The sequence below is a fragment of the Numenius arquata genome, chromosome 26 (genome assembly GCF_964106895.1).
Source record: "Numenius arquata chromosome 26, bNumArq3.hap1.1, whole genome shotgun sequence".
In the NCBI taxonomy this organism is placed as follows: Eukaryota; Metazoa; Chordata; class Aves; order Charadriiformes; family Scolopacidae; genus Numenius; species Numenius arquata.
This window is the reverse complement of record NC_133601.1, coordinates 3462871-3481452: the sequence shown is the minus strand read 5'-3', so window position 1 is coordinate 3481452 and position 18582 is coordinate 3462871. Positions and strand designations below refer to the sequence as shown.

General features: G+C 42.3%; 1 protein-coding gene across 1 annotated transcript in view; it reads right to left on the bottom strand.

Annotated features, from left to right (window-relative positions):
- PPP2R2A (protein phosphatase 2 regulatory subunit Balpha) overlaps window positions 1-18343 on the bottom strand; it is a 40142-nt gene extending 21799 nt beyond the window's left edge. Inside the window, exons 1-2 of the mRNA XM_074164336.1 lie at window positions 18307-18343; window positions 17547-17621 (exon numbers count right to left, since the gene is read on the bottom strand). Coding sequence (XP_074020437.1) covers window positions 17547-17621; window positions 18307-18343 — 112 coding nt within the window. The remainder of the gene's footprint in view (window positions 1-17546; window positions 17622-18306) is intronic.
- Between the last annotated feature and the right edge of the window lie 239 nt (window positions 18344-18582).

The following is an 18582-nucleotide window of genomic DNA, read 5'->3' as shown; positions in this document are numbered from 1 at the left end:
TTTAACCTCAATTTAGTTATTAATAAAGCGCTTCAAAAATTACTACAAAAAATCCTCTCACATTAAACTCATAACAACAGCAGCGAGAAGAATGTTCTCTCCATATAAACAAATACAAAGCTGTTTGGTTTCTGCATAAAAACCATTAACCCTCATCACCCCGATTAATTACTTTCTATTTTTAAACCTTAAGACAAGACACTACTGCAGTTCCTTTCAGATCACGTGCACGGGGAAACCAAAAGGCAAATCCCTTCTTCCACCAGGTGAAAGAATAAATCGACCAGAGCTGTATCTCTAGTTCCCAACAAGCTGCAAACCAGAGCTCCCAGTACCTGCCTGGGAGAGCAGAGTGAGGAGCAGTCTGATCGCGTTCAGAGAAGTAGAAAACTAAATACATTTACAACAGGCCAGTCGAGATGCAAACACCACAAAAAACTACAGCTGACTTTGGCTGCCCACACTCAGGCGCTGCATATTTAACGAATATGGTTAATTTAGCTCCAGCATGAGTTGATGTACAAACCACACCACGCAGCGGAACCAGGGAAATGTTAATTGTAGCCCTGTTGGTGGAGGTTCCAAGTCCTCTGGGAGCTGCCATCACCCACATATTAAAAGGGCCTCCGAGGGTGTATTTTACACATACACTTAAGCTGAACTATCCTATGAGCCTTCCCATCCTGGAGTTGAGGAGGAAGCAGGGGGGTGAAGCTTCTTACAGACCCCCACAACTCTGGAAGACCATCACGATCCAAATAATTCAATCTGCAGGTTACTGCAAAGCGGAGACATTACCAGTTCAAAACGGAGCCATTTTTCAATGCGGCACAAGCTAGACCTCCCTGAAAAATACCTCAAACTCAATAATAAGGGATTATTTAATACCTGATAGTAATTCACTTGAGTTTCTTAAAGGCATCCTCTGCCTCAAAACTGCAAATATCATTGTTCTGGACTTTTACAATATCCTATGAAAGGCAACTGAACATCAAGTTGGTCTCAAGCACCACCCAGGTATTTTTAATTCAAATAGTTTTTAGTCTCTGCAAATCTTAGGCCTTTAAGTTTTAACTTGAGGAACAAACCTGGGCAGGAAAGCAACAACTAAGACAATCCCCCTCTTCAGATCTTCATTATGTAGGTTTAGAGTTTATTCCCTGAAGAATACCCAAAAGAATCTATTCAAACAGATGGGTTTCTACCTTATTTTCTTAGTACCACAAGCATATTTAGGAAGATTAACAGATATGCACACATACACACGGAACTTTTTACTAAGGAAAAAAGCATATGATGAGCATTTAGTTCAAGTTCCTTAACACACATGCTTCCCCAAACTCAAGTATTCCTTAAAATATGACAGGAAGCGCCTATTTGCTTTTCCTATTCACACTAATTCAGGTCTATTGTTGGCTGAAACAAAGGTCTTTCAACCTGCATCACCCGTTCCCAGGACATTTGACACCAGTTTATTAATATCATAAACATAAGAGGCATAAGTGGCAGAAATCCAGACCCACTCCTGGTACCCGTCTTAAATAACCTTAGAAAGGCGGGTGAATAATCTCACAGGTTGTGGAACTACAACATTTATTCACAACTAGGAACAAGCAGTTAAAGGTCACAGTTTCTCCTTCAGCCTCTTCTTTGCTGTCATTGCAATACTAGAGAATAAAAAATAAAAAAAAAATTAAAAAAAAAAAAAAGCTTAAGTTTGTCCACAGGCTTTCCTCCTGCCAACCAGCAAAACTGTTCTGCTTTTAAACAAAAAAGTCATCACGAGCAAATCCAACATTTCAGGATTTTTAAATACCAGCCAGGGGTTCCATGTGAGAGCTCTCATGGGGTTCGGTTTTCTGCACATCGCAACATTCAGCTGCTGAGAGCTTCCACCCTGTGAGGCTTAAATCTATTTTCAGGTGGCGAAAGGGAAAAAGAGAAGCATCCCTCCTCCTGAGGATGTGTCACACCTGGTCTTGCATCAATCCCTTTTTGATTGCAATAAAAGCCCCTCTTCACTGAAGGTTAGCATTACCAAAAAAAGATTGTGAGCATTAGTTTCCATCCTCTGGATAACATCACCTTCGGAGGCTACACACCCCTAAAGTAAGTTCCTACCTATCACTCCATCAGAAAGGATGGTTTTGATGTGAAACATAAACAAAAAGAACAGAAACGTGAAATAAAGAAAATATACTACGTAAGCAACATCTGTGTTTAAAAACTTATATGCATTATAAGTCTTCATTTATCCCTTTTGAAAGCTTCATCTACTAAATAAAATACCATCTGACATTTCAGATACCTGGCCTAGGTATGTTTGTGCCCCTCTCTTGTCACAGTGTGCATCAGTTACACTTAACCTGGAAAAATTAAGTCTTTCTGTTAAGATGCAAATAAAGAAGCCTAAAACCTTAGGCTTCAATCACGTGCACGGAATTCTGGCAACCGAAGAAGTTTTTAACAGCCCAGAACAGTCATATAACCAAGCCTTCCTTGGGTGGCTTAAATACACTAAAAAAATGAAAACAAACATGTTCTTCAGTGCTGCAGCAATAAAACTTTATCTAAAACAAATTACATTTTAACCCTAAATGAAATCTCAGCTGAAGTGCAAGCCCTGTAGAATATGAAGTCTATGGTTTGCTTGGAGGATGAATCTGACGGTGTCAGTGTTCTCTGCTTCTACGGGTTATACTGGAGAGAAGGCATTTTAACCATTACTGCATAGTGATCGCTGGAGTAAATGACACAAGAAAGAAGGAGCTTCCTCCACTTTGAATTCTCCCGTTTCAAACGTCTACTGTCACAGGGATTGTGCCTTTCGACCATACATTATCCCTCTAATCAGTCCGAACTACAACCCACCCCAGTTATGTTTCCATCGCAGAAACACTGCTCAGCCAGAAAACACCACACGGATTTATGAGGTCTTCCCGGACAAAGACGACAGAGGGTTAAGTTATATTTGTATTGTGTAGAATTTAGTTGGGAGTTACTCATCATTTTTGTCCTCTGTACAATCACGTACAGATCATACATATCTAATTACAGGGGCACAAAATTAACTCTAGCAGGAACTAACTGCATGCCCACAATTGCTTCATGTAAGGTCCCTTCAGGTGCTCCCGAATGTTCTGTCACTATCACTCACAAAACTCAGGGACTTACTGAGCAATACAAGGAGAACTGAGACAAAAAGGCTTATAAATAACAGATTTGATTATTTCTGCTCCAACACAGAATTTGTCTAGCCTTAATACTCCGCTACATGACTTGTTCCAATATATTTTCTGCCTGCGGAGCTTTATTTTACAACGTATCATTAATAAAGCTACAGCAAAACTGCTTCTGCATATCTAATTTCCAAGAAAGTGACATCTCAATTTTAGCACTGCTGAGGACAAAAATTCAGGTTTACTGATTTTCCAGAATAAGCTTTTGGCTGGAGCAGAGAAATTATTAAATAGCCTCTATTGAGAGGAGAACAGCACTGCCACTTCTGACCTCTCTGTAAACTCTCCCCCTGACCTGCAGGTAAAGGACATCCCATTGACCATCTGCAGAGTGAAGATCCAGGAACCCAGAACTCCATCTCCAGCTGCCGCTCTCCGGAAAACCTGTATTTTAGAGCTAAGTTCAAGTACTGCATACTCACAAGGCTCCTTCAGAATTTATACATAATACTTACAGAAACGCTCCATAATTCTCCTAAGACACGGTATGAAATTCCACTAATACACAGTATGAGGATTCCCCAAAACACATGAAAAGAATCTGACTAAGTTTTATTCAAGCTTTATTTCTTCTCACTGTGATCAACATGTTAGAAACATATCTATCTTCCAAAAATAGGCTAATTACCCCTCGGTAGCAGACGTTCTTTGCTGTATTACCTAGTTGTTTTATTTATACTTCCATTTTTTCAGGGAACTGCTCTCAATATGCCTAGGAGGAATGAAAGAAAGAATATTCTTGGAAAAAAAAAAAAATCTCAACAAGCTCAGAAATACCATCTAGGCCTTAAAAAAGAAAGTGTCAGCAGTTAAGCTGTTCTTCCCATTAAGTTATACCCGGTTAATAGCACAAAGTCACTGCCTCGTACGGGTATGGGAGCTCATTTCCATTCCAGACCCATGTGCAACCCCCACCCAGAAATTTTAGGTGCTCCTTCACCAAAGGTGATTTTTAGACATTCAGAAAAAAGTCATTTAAGGCTACGGGCAGCCAAGGTCTCAAGGATCTGCTTCTGAGACTCTACAGTTGCCACAGAGGAAGGGTTTTTAAATACACTTTTAAACAGGAGCAATAGGTAGAGCTGAAAGATTTGCATTTGGGGAACACACTAACAAGCTCCCAAGGCCCTGCCAGCCCCGTTCAGTGACACCGTCCCCGCTCTGTTGTGACAGCTGATAAACACATTCGCTCGATAACCAGGGGCCGAGAGGGACACCCAGGAGTCTGCCACTCCTCGCATGCATTTCACAAATGCCAAAGTTATTTTCATGCTCTTCGATTCCCTTTGAAAGGGGATTTCTGCTTTGTTGAAAAAATATTTAACAGCAACAGGACTAGCAGAAAATCAGCCCTGTGAACCAGGCAAATCACAGAAGTATTTACTCACTTCTTCTAATTCACAGGAAGTTTACAAGCTTCTCCTACAAATTACCTTACTCAAGACAGCTTATACCAATTATCTACACAGCTGCACAAAAGGTGCCCCGTGTTACTTATTCGAGAGGCTGTTCAGCTACATAGCACTGAAAAACCTGCACTATGAAATGAGCTGTGGATTAACTCACATAACCAAATATCCAATCAGTGAAAATTTTAAAAGGATGCTTTAATTTGGTCCTCTGTTCATTGGAAGAATAAATCATTTCAAGTTGTATTTACTTGAACCATTACCCAATGGCTTTTATTAAAACAAACAAACAAACAAAACTAAACTTCAATACTAACAGGAAAACATACCTGCTTCTGCTTAGATTTGTTCATTTTTAGTATCCCTTCCCCCCCATGCTGAAGGCAGGTGATTCACGAGTCCTTGAAATGGATTTGAATCATTAACTATTTATTTCACAATTCCTGCTGTCAGCCCCCCCCCCCAACCTATAGAAACATTCCTCACATCACCAGAACGTCTCCCCACAAGTACACACCAAGAACACGGGCTAAATAGTCCCCTCCGAAGATCTTACTTTAGATCTTTTCAGGGTTTGTTTGTGTTCCCAAGTAGTACAGAGCTATTTATGGAAAAATCTCTGCTGGAATCGCAGCCAGAATTTCAATAGGCTGCAGAGCACAGAAAAGCCAGTGGTTGGTTTTCTGTTTGCAAATAACAATATATTTGGAAATAACATACTGTGCTATTGTTTTGCATGTACATAACAAAAGCCTTTAGGCACTGCCTTTCTTGTCACCGAGAACGCTACAGACTGAGAGCACTGGAATATCTGGATTTTCTCTTTTTGCTGAAGCCATTCCAAAACATACACTGCAAGTTAAAAATCAGCGGCAGCGTTTTAGAAAAATACCGTAGTTTGGCAATGCCTTTCAAAATCAGCAACTAGAATTCTGTGACTTGATGCACATTTCTGCTGTAGATACAAAAACCACCTCCCAGGAACTACCATGCTGTTTGAGACTCTTCTCGTACATTTTTTGACCAAAGCTTTTATGTAGGACACAAAAGCTGAGGCCAAAAATTTCTAAGGCTTTTAAATCTTCACATGTAGAACGCAAGAGACCTCAGACAAGGTGTAAATTGCCTCCTTCTAAGGCAGGAAAATGAAAGGAAAAATGCCTGTACCTGCCATAAGGGCAGGGAGGGAGAGGAGGAGGGAGGCAGGCTCACGGGCTGGATTTCAGGCAGCTCGCCGTCTGTGAAGGTCACGAGTACAACTGAAGTTTCCAGCTGAGATGAAGACACAGTTCTCACTATTAAGTGACCACAGAATAAAAATTTCTGACAACTTCACTCATTGTGAGCATTCACTCCTTTATCAGTTCATTTTAGTATTTAATGCATTTTTTAACTGGCACTTGGAACCTGAAAAAATAGTCTTCCCTTTACCACTTGCCACCTCTTTTTTTTTTTTTTCCCCTCCTACTTGGCAAGTACTTTCCTGTGTTTCTATTCTGGCCCAAGCCTACATGCCTCAGCTTCTTTAAAAAAATAAATAAATTATTAAACGGAGGCCAAGATGAGTTTCTGGCCTGCAATTTCAAAGATTCTTAACACTCACTTCTCTAGATGATGCAAAATGGAATCTACGAATCCTGACAAGTCTGTAAGGCAGTCGCTTGTATTTATAACACATCTTAAAATATGTATGTTCTACTAATCTGAGCAAAATACTGACCTTTATTTTTAAGTTAATTATTTTTACATCTCTCACCTTCTCTATCTATAAATTAGAACCTTTTTTTTTTTTTTTTCATTTGTTTTGGGAGAGTTGTTTAACAGCTGAAAACAAGACAGAGGGCATTTAGCAGAATTACTCTCCTGCAGGGATCTCGGTGTTCCTTGCAACAACTTGGAATTTTTGGAGCAACATTTTGGGAAACAGGCACAGCAGCCCCACGGATGGGGAAAACAAAGCACAGAGGGGTTAAAATGACTTAGTCACCTTCCAGATGAATCACAGAATGCTATGGGGTTGGAAGGGACCTCTGGAGATCACCCAGTCCAACCCCCTGCCAGAGCAGGGCCACCCAGAGCAGGTCCCACAGGAACGTGTCCAGGGGGGTTTGAATGTCTCCAGAGAAGGAGACCCCACCACCTCTCTGGGCAGCCTCTTCCAGGGCTCTGCCACCCTCACAGGAAAGAAGTTCCTCCTCATGTTTAGATGGAACTTCTTATGTTCCAGTTTGTGCCCGTTCCCTCTTGCCCTGTCACTGGGCACCATTGGAAAAAGACTGGCCCCATCCTCCTGACACCCACCCTTGAAGTATTTATAGGCGTTGATCAGATCCCCCCTCAGTCTGCTCTTCTCCAGACTAAAAAGACCCCAGTCCCTCAGCCTTTCCTCATCAGAGAGATGCTCCAGACCCCTCATCATCTTTGTAGCCCTCTGCTGTCCCCTCTCCAGCAGAAGCCACTCTAGATGCTCACTTTCAGTTACCTGCATTTATAGCCTGCCCTTTCATCAATCTCTCCCTCAATAATTAAGTTTAAATCTAAACTTCAAACTTTACTAAAAAGTAAAAGAGTAAAACCTGTAAAACTTGAGCCTCAGTGGAAAGACACTGGTTAGAAAGAACACTGGAAGGTGCCAAACAACTTCCACTTGAATGTTAAATAATTGTAAAACTTCTGGAAAAAGAATTTCAACACAGACATAAAGGAGCTTACAAGACTGAAGAGGGTCTTGTACACCATCTTCTCCTGACGACTTCTTTGAAGTCTTGCAAGAAGGAAAGATAAAGCCAGAGGTTCTCCTACACAGAATGCAATCAACTTGGTCACGGCATTTTTTCTAACAACATACACACATAATAACCCTTTCGCAGGAGCACGGAGCAGAGAGATGACCCAGTAGCACGGTTGTAGATGACAATTCAGAATGTACTTCCCCGATTTTCAGAACCAGCAAAAAGACAAAAACGCTACAGAAATGTCTGTTATTCAGAGGTTTGGTATGAGCCTCTTCAGGTCAAAACAAGGAAAGGAATCCACAAGCTCCAGCGAGCCAACAACCTGATGTGCAGAACCTCCCGGCAGGATTTTGGTTTTGTTTTAAATTCTCTCTGTCTTCCTATGGCACTTTCCTCCGAGGCATCTAAATATTGTCAGAGACTGAATTGCCGGGTTAAGCACAGCGTGTGTTCTGCTCCAGTAACACAACTGGTATGTTACCAGCCCCCACCACTTTCAAAGAGCGGGTTATCACTTCCCAAAGGGTCCAGAGTAAAAGGAAAGATCCTGGATATGTCTTGAAAGCAGAAAGAAAGAAAGATTCAGAAGAATCTTTCAAAGAAAGCTAAAAAAAAAAACACAAGCAAACCTAAAAACACAACGACAAAAAAAACCCCAAAACAAAACCATGAAGCTGCGATAAGAACAGAATGAGAAAAAGGAGAAGGACTACGTAGAAAGTTTTACAATTTTGGTCAAAAAACCATTCCTGCCAGATCCATGTTCCACTGAAACAGCTTATCAATGTTTCAGTCACTTCTATAGAGCAATGCCATTTTCTCACTGCTAGACTAGATAATGACAAAGTTTGTGGGCTTCAACTCAGTTGCTGCTTGTTCATATTGATCTTTTAGAAGAGATGGCCTCAAACATGAATCTCAATTCACTGAAAGCAGAGTTTTCCATCACGAAAGGCAGTCTCCGAACAAGCACACAGCAACTGGAAGCACAGAAATCATCGAATGGTTTGAGTTGGAAGGGACCTTAAAGACCATCCCATCCCACCCCCTGCCCTGGGCAGGGACACCTCCCACCAGACCAGGTTGCTCCAAGCCCCCTCCAACCTGGCCTTGAACCCCTCCAGGGATGGGGCAGCCACAGCTTCTCGGGGCAACCTGGGCCAGGCTCTCACCACCCTCACAGCAAAGAACTTCTTCCCCACATCTCAGCTCCATCTCCCCTCTTTCAGTGGCAAACCCTTCCCCCTCCTCCTAGGGCTCCCCTCCCTCATCAAGAGTCCCTCCCCAGCTTTCCTGGAGCCCCTTTAGGGACTGGAAGGGGCTCCAAGGTCTCCCCAGAGCCCCCCCTTCTCCAGGCAGAGCCCCCCCAGCTCTCTCAGCCTGTCCTCCCAGCAGAGGGGCTCCAGCCCTCAGGTCATGAAAAGGCAGAGGCTGAGCACGTTGCTCACAGCGCCATAGTGTCAAAGTTGCCTTAAAACCATTATCATCTCTCCAACACATGTCTTTGAGAATCATTATGTATTTATGAGAGCTGAAGCTCCAGATTTATTTCATCTCTTGTCTGATGGACCAATTTACTTTAAATTTTTAAGTTATTTAAAAAAAAAATAAAAAAAAATCAGCCTTTCAGACTATGACTGCATTTATAAGCACTGTACACAAACACACATAGGTCATAACTTCTGCCCATCATCTTCTAACCTTCTCCCAACAGCAGAGAGGCCAGTTGCAATCACTGCTTTTAAGAATCAAAGAATGGTCCCTGGAATACTTCTTATATTCGTCAGGGAAAAACAAAAATAAAGCTACTAGCATTTAACAGACAGGAATATATTATAAATTATTCCAAATGTTAAATAAATAGGTATAGTCTGAAGTCGCAATTACCTTAACTGTTCCTGAATACATGCAATTATCTTCTCTCAACTTCTCAAAACCAAAGTGCCAACTGTGTTAGTTCAGAGATCACATTATTCCCAGAGCATTTATTTAAAAACTGCAATTTAAAATGCAAAGAGAAACATTTCCACACAAAATGCATTCTGTATACCTGGGAAATCAATTTTTCTTACAATACAACTCTTTGAAACCCTCTTTTCCTGGCCCTAAAATTTCCTTCCAAAATTAGATGCAAGCGAAACTGCCCGAGGGGCTTAACATGTGACCTAAATATGCTGGTTTTCTTAATGGTGCTATCACTTGTGGATTGCCAAGAGGAAAATACACTTTTATAAAGAATGGCTGACCAAATTAATAACTTCTCCTCCAGTGCTTAACAAAAGCCTAAGTTAGAGGAGAGAAGCTTTTTCTGTTTCTGGAACCGAATTACAGTCGTGCACAGAAGCCTCAAATAATTATTTTCAGTAATATTAGCGACTCACAAGTAGCAGCAACCTCCCCGATGTCTCGTTAGCCAGCACCTTCATTTTAAAGACAGATGTAACAACCCAAAACCTCCCATTCTCAGCAGAGAACAAGGCAGTTCACTCCCTGCAGCCCAGAGCAACATCCTGAAGCAGCTCTGTTTGGGGAGCCAGAAAGCGAGCAAGGGTATATTCAGTAAAGGAAGTCCCGCTAGATAAAATCATTAATGAGTGCACATACACACACGAAATATCAGTATTTTACCTCTTCGGGCAAGGCATCTTTTTAGGCTTCCCCCATTTTCACAAAGGCTCACGGAACAGCATAAAAGAACAACATCCTTTATTTCCAGCTTACTCGCATCCTACAAAACCAGCATTTAGCTCGCGCATGCTTTAAGAGCGTACCTGAGCTATAAAGCAATAAAACAAAGCTGTAATTACATACATCCCACTCAAGTTTAAAATCTAGAAAACTCTCTAGATGTAATTATTTTGGCTCTAAGACCTACCGCTGCTTTGTGAAAGAGATTATTCTAAGTTCAGATCAAGTATCGTACCTCCTGTACTTCTCTCCTTTTATATTCATAGAAACGTGGTAACTGTTGTCTCTATTCCCGTTCACATCAGAAGTCCCTTCCTCTGCCAGGGCTTTTCAGTTATTTCAATCATTTTCATTTCAGCCATTTCTTTAAAAGGGTAAACCTCAGTTTTGCCCGATTACCCAACACTGACATTCTGCAAAACTTTTCGCTCCATACTAAAAATATTGTAGACTATAGTTACGGTACTGCAGATTATAGAGCACTGAAAATACGAAAAAAGGTCTGGAAAATACTGTTAAGGCAGTTACAAAAGCATCTTATCCTCATGAAATCGCTTTGGGAGCACAGTGTTTCCCGAAGAGGAAAGAAAAAAACCATAGTCTTTGGTTGGTACCATCAGTAATTGCTGATTTTACTACAGGAGGAGCCATACACAGCGGGTTTAATTGTACACACACATAAACAGCATCTAAACCAAAGAAGGTCTAATTCTACAGCATCTAAACTCAAGACAATACATTAGTTTAGGTGAAGTCAAAACCCCAAAACAAGGGATCAATTTTTCAAATCATATTAAGAGTGATAAGGCACGATAACGGAAGATTACCCTTTGTCAGATTATCTTTTTAAAGTGCTTTACGGTAAAGCAATCAGTACGTAATCCATCTCCCAATTAAGTGCTGTTCTTTCCTACAAGAACTTCCAAGAAACTAAACGTACTGATATCAACACAGCTCCTTTTCCTGACAGAGCTGGTAACGACGCTGAACGAAGCTCATTCCCACCTCCTGCCCGCATGGACACTGAAGGAAGAAAACCTATTCCACGTGTGCTAGTTTTTCTGCAGAAAAACGCTCAAAAGATTGTTTATTAATGAAATATTAGCCATTCTGTGATTCTAAGACCCCCGGCGACACAGGGTCTCTGTCAAGCACTGGTGCACCATAGCAAAACCTCAACTATTTTATTGGGCCAGTATTTTATTCAGTCTCCTGAGGTCACTGTCACAGTATCGGTGTTAGATATCTTCTATTGCTGGCCTTCAGATAGCACAAGTTCAAAGCACGTATCTTGAAGAGCAAAGGTTTAAAGTCCTTTTTAGCAGTTGATTTTATCATTTGTAGTAGCACCTGGAGATCAGGGTCTTGTGTTGACTGTACGTGGAGTCCTATAAAGAGACCAACCCTCTCCCAGAGTTCCTCAGGTTCCTTTGAGCTCCTCGATCCCTCTCCATGCTGTGCTGGCACAAGCGGAGCGCCGAGAACCAGATCAGGGTTCAATTCAGCTGAAAAATAATCCAGTCAAAACCCACAATTTTAAGGATTTTTCAGCTGGATCAGCTCCCCAAACAAGTTCATTGAGCAGTTACACAAACCCTTGTGCCAGCGAAGTGGGAAGGAGTGCCTCTTCAAGCAGAAACGCTGCCAAACATGTAACCATGGCCTAAATAGGCAAGTCAGAGGAGAACAGAAAGGGAAAAAAAAAAAAAAAGAAAAAAGAAAAAAGGCAGCGAGGAACAGTCCAGTGAGGAACACCCAGCTCTTAACTCTTACTTCAGCATTGCACCCACTAGAAGCTTTATTCTGCTTAGTTCTCCAACAACACCTTCTATGAAGCTACAGCTACCACAGGAAGCCATTTCTAGGGTAGAAACACCCAAACCAGAATCATTTCAGTAGCACCTTTAAAATTAAAAGCTATGAAGTTTCACCAAGCTGATGAAGAGCTGTAATCCAGCAGCATCGCCCCCGAGAGCCAGATTTAATTCATTTGTACTGCTGGTGTCTGACGGCTTGATCGCTGTAACTGCCATATTTACGACACGAAAAACCTATTCCTTTTTCCAACTAATTTTTAATTTACACGAAAAAGATTCCAAGAACAGCAAAGCATCAGAGAATAACAGAAGGACGCTGGTCAGCGTGAGTGACAGGCTGAAGTGCCCCAGCTCCCAAAGCCACGGGAACAGAGAGCACTGAGTAACTTCTGGGGAGCTCAACAGCCACTTGCTATTTCGCTGTTTGCTAAATGCTCTTTGTTTTGGGAGACTTCCCACTTTAAATGCACGCTTCAGTCAATCTAGACCAGCAGTTCCTAGAACACAGTAGCCTATTTCTCTCTCTAGATACAGACAGTCATTCTACAAACGGCTGAAAATAAGAGCTAAAATACAAAAGGAGATTTAGGAATAGAGGACTATAACCATGAGTCTATTTATTTACCTACAGCGTATTTCAAACTACCCCTTAAAAATAAACCTATTACTAGTCCTTGCTCCTTCTAGCTGATACTACCTTATGAGCACACAGAACACAACCACAGCCCTCAAAAACTCAGATTGGGGTATAGTTGTCAGAGGAGCTTAATCTTTCTTCAGCGTTACCATCCCAACCTCTCACACCTTCGCTGCTTTTCTCTGAGAATCTTCCCTCATCTCCTGTTCCGTCCATCTCCACTGACGAAGGCCATCTGTGATGTCAACAGTAACGCCACTGTCTCTCTGCCCACAAACACAGCTCAGTAGAAACCCTCTTCCCAGCCCATCCCAGCAACATCCCTCATTTTACAAGGTACAGGCGCCCCAGTCGGTTGTTGGGGACCCTACAGAACGGGACGTGCCACCAGCAGTGACAGTTTGGTAGGACAGCACTAACCAACTTTCCAAAGGAGGCTCAGCAGCTCTAACCCACTGGTACAGATACGTGTTACTCGACAAAGAGAACGATTTCTGGTAAGGCAAGAGAAGATGGTGAACTCCAGATGGTGGTAAACTGCTTTTTACAGCAGTTCTCATTCCTGGCTCCAATGTTCCTTATTCCGAGATAACTATGTTTGTGCATCGAGACAAACTACTATTACTGAAGCAACAACAGTTCCCATTCCTGCTCTGCAATTTTTAAGTCTACCAAAAATAAACATGAAACTACACTTGAAAAATATAACACACCTAGAATCAAATACAGAGGGCATTCCTGAACGAGAGAAACACCACATCTTGTTTATATCTCTGCCCACAGCCATGACCTGGCTCAGGATCTGTTCATCAACTGGACAGACTACAGGGATATTCTGGCTATAAAAGAGGAAAGATGAAACATGTCAAAGATTATTAAGCAAAGCAGCACAGAATGGTTAAGCATCAGACTTTAAATGTGAGTTCAGCATCCCCAGCAGATACTCCAGTACTTCTTTCAGAGACAACTCGGGCCTGAAATAGTTAAACAACTTGTCAAAGATGAGGGTAATCACTCAGGGTTAAAGCTTAGGACTTAAGTTCCTGGCTCCCAGCCTTGGACCCAGACTATCAGACTTCCACATATCTTTGGATTACACTTGAAAGAACATTTAGATACAGCAGCTTCACTCTTTTCCTTCTGCCAAGTAATTAAACAAATTTGACTTAATTTGTTCTGAAGTACGAACTCATTCCATTAAGCAAGTGTCTAGTTTTCAGAGACAGTTTAAATTCACAGTTCTTAGTTGTTTCCAACTGGAGTTGCCATTATTATACCGCATCCTGGAGAGCGGAACAGCAGAGGAGTAAAAACAAGTCCCAGAACAACGGAACCGCCGCAGAAAATCTTTGTAATCCTCTTCTATAATCACTCCCACTTCCACTAAGATGACACAGTAATGTCTGCTCTTGAGTATTTCTGGACAGTCAAGTCTCACCTGCACTGAAACAGTGATGGCACTAAAGGAAAGAAATAATCCATGCATTACAGATGCCTTTGATAACCTGCTCATTGAACTCATCACGGACAGTACTCTGTTCCCCACCAGAGAAGTCCTGTCTAATCTTATGTCCTGGCTCTGGATTCTCCAGGGCACACGGAACAAGGTGAACACAGGTACGTTGTAGGATTGGGCTCCAGCAAGATAAATTTAAAATTAAGAGGGAGGAAAACTTCTGTTGACCAAAGAATCAGCTACTTCAGAAACAGAGGCAGCACAAGCTACACCACCTTTGCCCTTATGGGGGTCTCCAGAGGTCCCTTCCAACCCCCTATCATTCTGTGAGTCTTATGCCACGAACCGCTAAACCACAAAAAGCCAAACTTTTGCCATCAGTTAAAACGAAGGATCCCAATTGTAATGAAGCTGACACACAGATTTCAATTTATAACCCCATTTCTGACGGGGCCAGGCCGCAGCTCACAACCAAGGATAAATTCCCCTCATACCAAGAGGAGAGAGGCCAGTTCTCTGCTCCTCACACATCCCTACCCCTTGGCCACAGCAGAGTGACACAGGCAGAGCCCAGACTCGACTCTTTGCCATCTTGTGTCCTCCAGCTTCGCTAACAGCTCTCCCCTTCTTCCCCTTCCACCCTCATTAGCTCTAAAGGAAACGCTGTCACATCCATCTACCACACAGCGCTTAGAAAGCCAGAAAATTAAAACCTGTTACACATCAGAGTTCATGTTTCAGCCATCAAAGCCACCAAATATTGACTTTGTAACAGGCAGCCATTCTAGACTAAGTATCTAAAGAATTATAGGTTATATATATTGTGTTAAGGTTACAAGGTTGGATCTGGCCTCAAATCTCCTGGAAGCTCCGTGCTAGCGTTCTTGGAGAGCTTTGTAAAGTCGCTGCCACTCTTTCTGTATGAAAAATGTTCCTCTCCATGGCCTGTTCTACAGGCAAGGTTGCAGAGACCCCACCGGGTTTGCATTCTATGGACTAATGCAAACAAATGGGTGCAGTTTCCTCCCTTAACGCTTCCCTTAGCGCAGCTTAAACCAGATTTCCAGTATAAACATTGCAACATTGTATCGAGAACAGGAAGAAAACAGAAAGCGAAACCTCCCATTTCTTTCAGGTTTGTTTTCCTTGCTCTTAGTGAAGTTTTGGCATTCCACAACAAAAGTTAGTTTTTATAATTTGAGCTCTAAAGCCGTTCAAAAACACGAAAATCCACCCCCTGGTTACTACCGCACACAAACTGGCTCTGTCCTCGGCCACAGACGTGATTAGAGTCCATACTTGTTCGCTTGCAGAGCGCAGCGGTTAAACAATCATTTAAGTTTCAGACAGCAAGGTTTTCTTTAGCCTTCCCCATGGCGCCCGCCACAAGAAAGCGGACAAAAAGGCAGGGAGGTAAAAAAAAAAAAAAAGGTCCTCAGACCAGACTTGGAGCCACTGCCAACTCGTCCTTGGGTATCTGAAGGAGGACCAGAAGCACGCAAAGCTGCTGTTCCAGTTTTTGCAAGAACCACACAAGGCTCCATTTCATTAAAGCGAACCTTAAAGCCAGAAATACAGCTAATAAAAGGAAAAAAAAAAATGTGAGCAGGTTGATACATCATTAACCCTTCCAACGGCATCACAGGGAGACGATACGAAGCACAACAAGAACTCGAAGGATCACAGGGAAGCTGCACTTGCACTTTGGTTAGACGCTCGGCTCAGAGATCACCAGCATAAACTGGGGGAGCCGAACATACAGGAGGGGGAGAGAATTTCAGCTCAACAAATCCATGACAAACGAGGAGAACCCCAACATCGGGACCTCACTCCTGCATCTGGGCATTTACATTTCAGGATGTTTGCAGTGCATTAAGACTCACCCGAGGTCAGTTATAGCTGACAATGACACCAAACTTCCCTTTGCTCACAAAATCAGAAGGCTACACCTGCCACAAAATCAGAAATGGACATTCTTACAATTTTTCGGGAGCCACGCTGACTGGCTGGAGCTGAGGCTTCCCTGGAGTCCACCCACTACGGCTCCAGCAAGTGCCCAGTCCGGCTGGGAACCCCTCAGGAAGCGCAAGGCCGGCAAATCATCTTTCGCAACAGGGAGTACAATACTTGAGAGCAGCTGAGGAAGTTCAGGACTTGACTATTTCCTGACTTGTGCATTTCCCCATCCCTGCAGCAGCCACCGTACCGCACATACAGAACGTTCACTACGATTACGTGCTCGTCAACACGCCTATTTCAATGGAGAATTATTGGCAAGCACCTGCCACACAACCACAACTTCTTCCATTTTTGTACTTAATGAAGGATTTAGTTTGATATGTAATTAAAATAAAGGTTACAGAATTTAATGTCTGCCAGGGAATAAATTATACTATATTTAACACTAGTTTTGAGTTCAAGCTTTAAAATACCCTTCCTGAGGAATTTCAAATTCAACTTTAAAACAAATTGTTCCCGCTTTCTTGTTTCCAAAAGCCATCGTTCAGCTCGTAAATGACCGGAGTCTCGGGAAGCGCATCATGTGCCAGGAGCTGCAGCTAATAAATATAAACAAGTCACTTCTGTTTACATCGAATTTTTTAGCCTTTGGAAGTTTATTTGAACCACATGTCAAACGGGAAAATAATGGGAGCTGCAGTTACTGCTTTTCTAAAAACAACATTAATCTCACGTGGAAGCAAGAGCATTCAAGATATGTAAAAAGAGAAAAAAACCTTGGAATTACAGAAGTGACAGGGCCAACTGCTGGCAGAAGAAATATTTTAACTCATGATCTTACAGACCGTGTTGTGCAAACAGGAGTTTAGAGCTGAAGAAACGCAGAATTCAGCAGGACTTTCCCCAAAAAAAGAAGACAGCAGAGATTTTGCCCCGGCATCGAGCAGCACAGGGGAAGTGCGATCCCTCTAATGAGCCCCAACCCAAGTAAAAGAAATTAAGTACATTTTTTGCAGTCACAATCTTCGCATAAGGTGACATTTGTCACTGCCACCTGAGAAAAGTTTTAGGCCATTTCCAGTATTATTTCAAACACAACTCTCCTCTTTCCTGAATAAGTAATATTCCTTAATATTCCCATTTCTTCCCCTTCTGGTTAAGAGAAGCTAGAAAGATCGGGAAAACTACTTGATCTTTATCTAGTACTTCGATCTTCAAAGAGTACAAACATTAATTAATTCTCACAACACCTCCCCGTGGAATGCAAGTATCACATTCCCCGTTTTGCAGATTAGGGAAAAAAAATACCACAAATCAAAAGCCGAGCGACAGGAAAAATCTTAACAATCCTGGAAAACAATTCCAGCAAAACATTGAAGAAGCCTGGATTCAGCCCTTCTCAGAAGTCTGCTGAGGCGTACTCTCAAACCATGGTTTAATCCCGAATCTGGGTATCGAAACGCCCACCCAATGGCTACTTGCTTTGCTCAAGTTGCCAACAGCAGCACTGGGATATTTTAGAAGGATTGGATTCCCATCTCCATACTTAAGGAACAGCTAAAAAGTCAGAAAATATTCAGTTTAAAAAAAACCCCATTGCTCTTACCTTCTGCTACATCATCGTCTACAGCGCCTTTCACCTGAGAAAAACACCACTGAATGTCATTTCCTCCTCCAGCTCCTAAAACACACAATCAAAGAAGACAAAATGAGACCCCCCCAGCAAGACAAAGCGCAGACAATAGTTCCAGAGAATTTCAGAGAGGCTGCACACACCGACTTCCTCAGCAGCGCCCTCGGCACCATCCCGCCCGGCCCCTCCCCACCTTTTTCCTTTACTGATATTGTTTTTGCCAGCGCCCGACCCAACGATTGTCAAAAAAACCCCACAAAACCTGGCGGGACAGAAGTAGTAACGGCGATAAAACCCTCCGTCGCCAAAAGCTGTGGACGAAGCGCCGCCGCCAGTGCCAGCCTCAGCTGCGCGTTTAAACCCATCTCATTTCACACAAAGTTCCTTCCTACTTCCGAAGGCAGAACCCTCTCCAAACACACCCACAAAAACAACTTAAAACAGTAAAACTGTGCGTTTTTGGGGGAAAAATTTCAACCTTTCCATCACTATAAACCAAACACACAATTCATTTCCTCCTTGCGCAAAACCGTCGAACCGAACCTACGCACCGAAGGCTAAAGAAAAAGAATTTTACCACGATTTTAGAGTCTCTTCCCGGCAGTAACGAAAGCAATTACCAGCCTTAAAAAACCAAAACAAAACAAAAACCAAAACATAAAACAACAACAACGCAGCAGCAAATCCGAGCGGCAAAAGCAAACGAGCAACTGATGGTAACAAGTTCTACTACCATAGAAAACGGATCGAAGAGAAAACTTCAGGAACATTACTGCCGCGGCGGAAGGCAGTGATTCATTTGAACCCTGCCACCAAAACACACACACACACACACAAAAAAACCACCACCCATTTCTTTTGCATTTCATCCTGAGCAAATCACTGCAGGGCTGAGCACATACAGGAAGAGACTGAAAAGGGCTTGCCTCTCCCTTGTGTTGGTTTTTTTTTTTTTTGCCTTTTTTTTAAAAAAAAAAAAAAGCCACTGTCAAAATGGAACTTTTTCTCC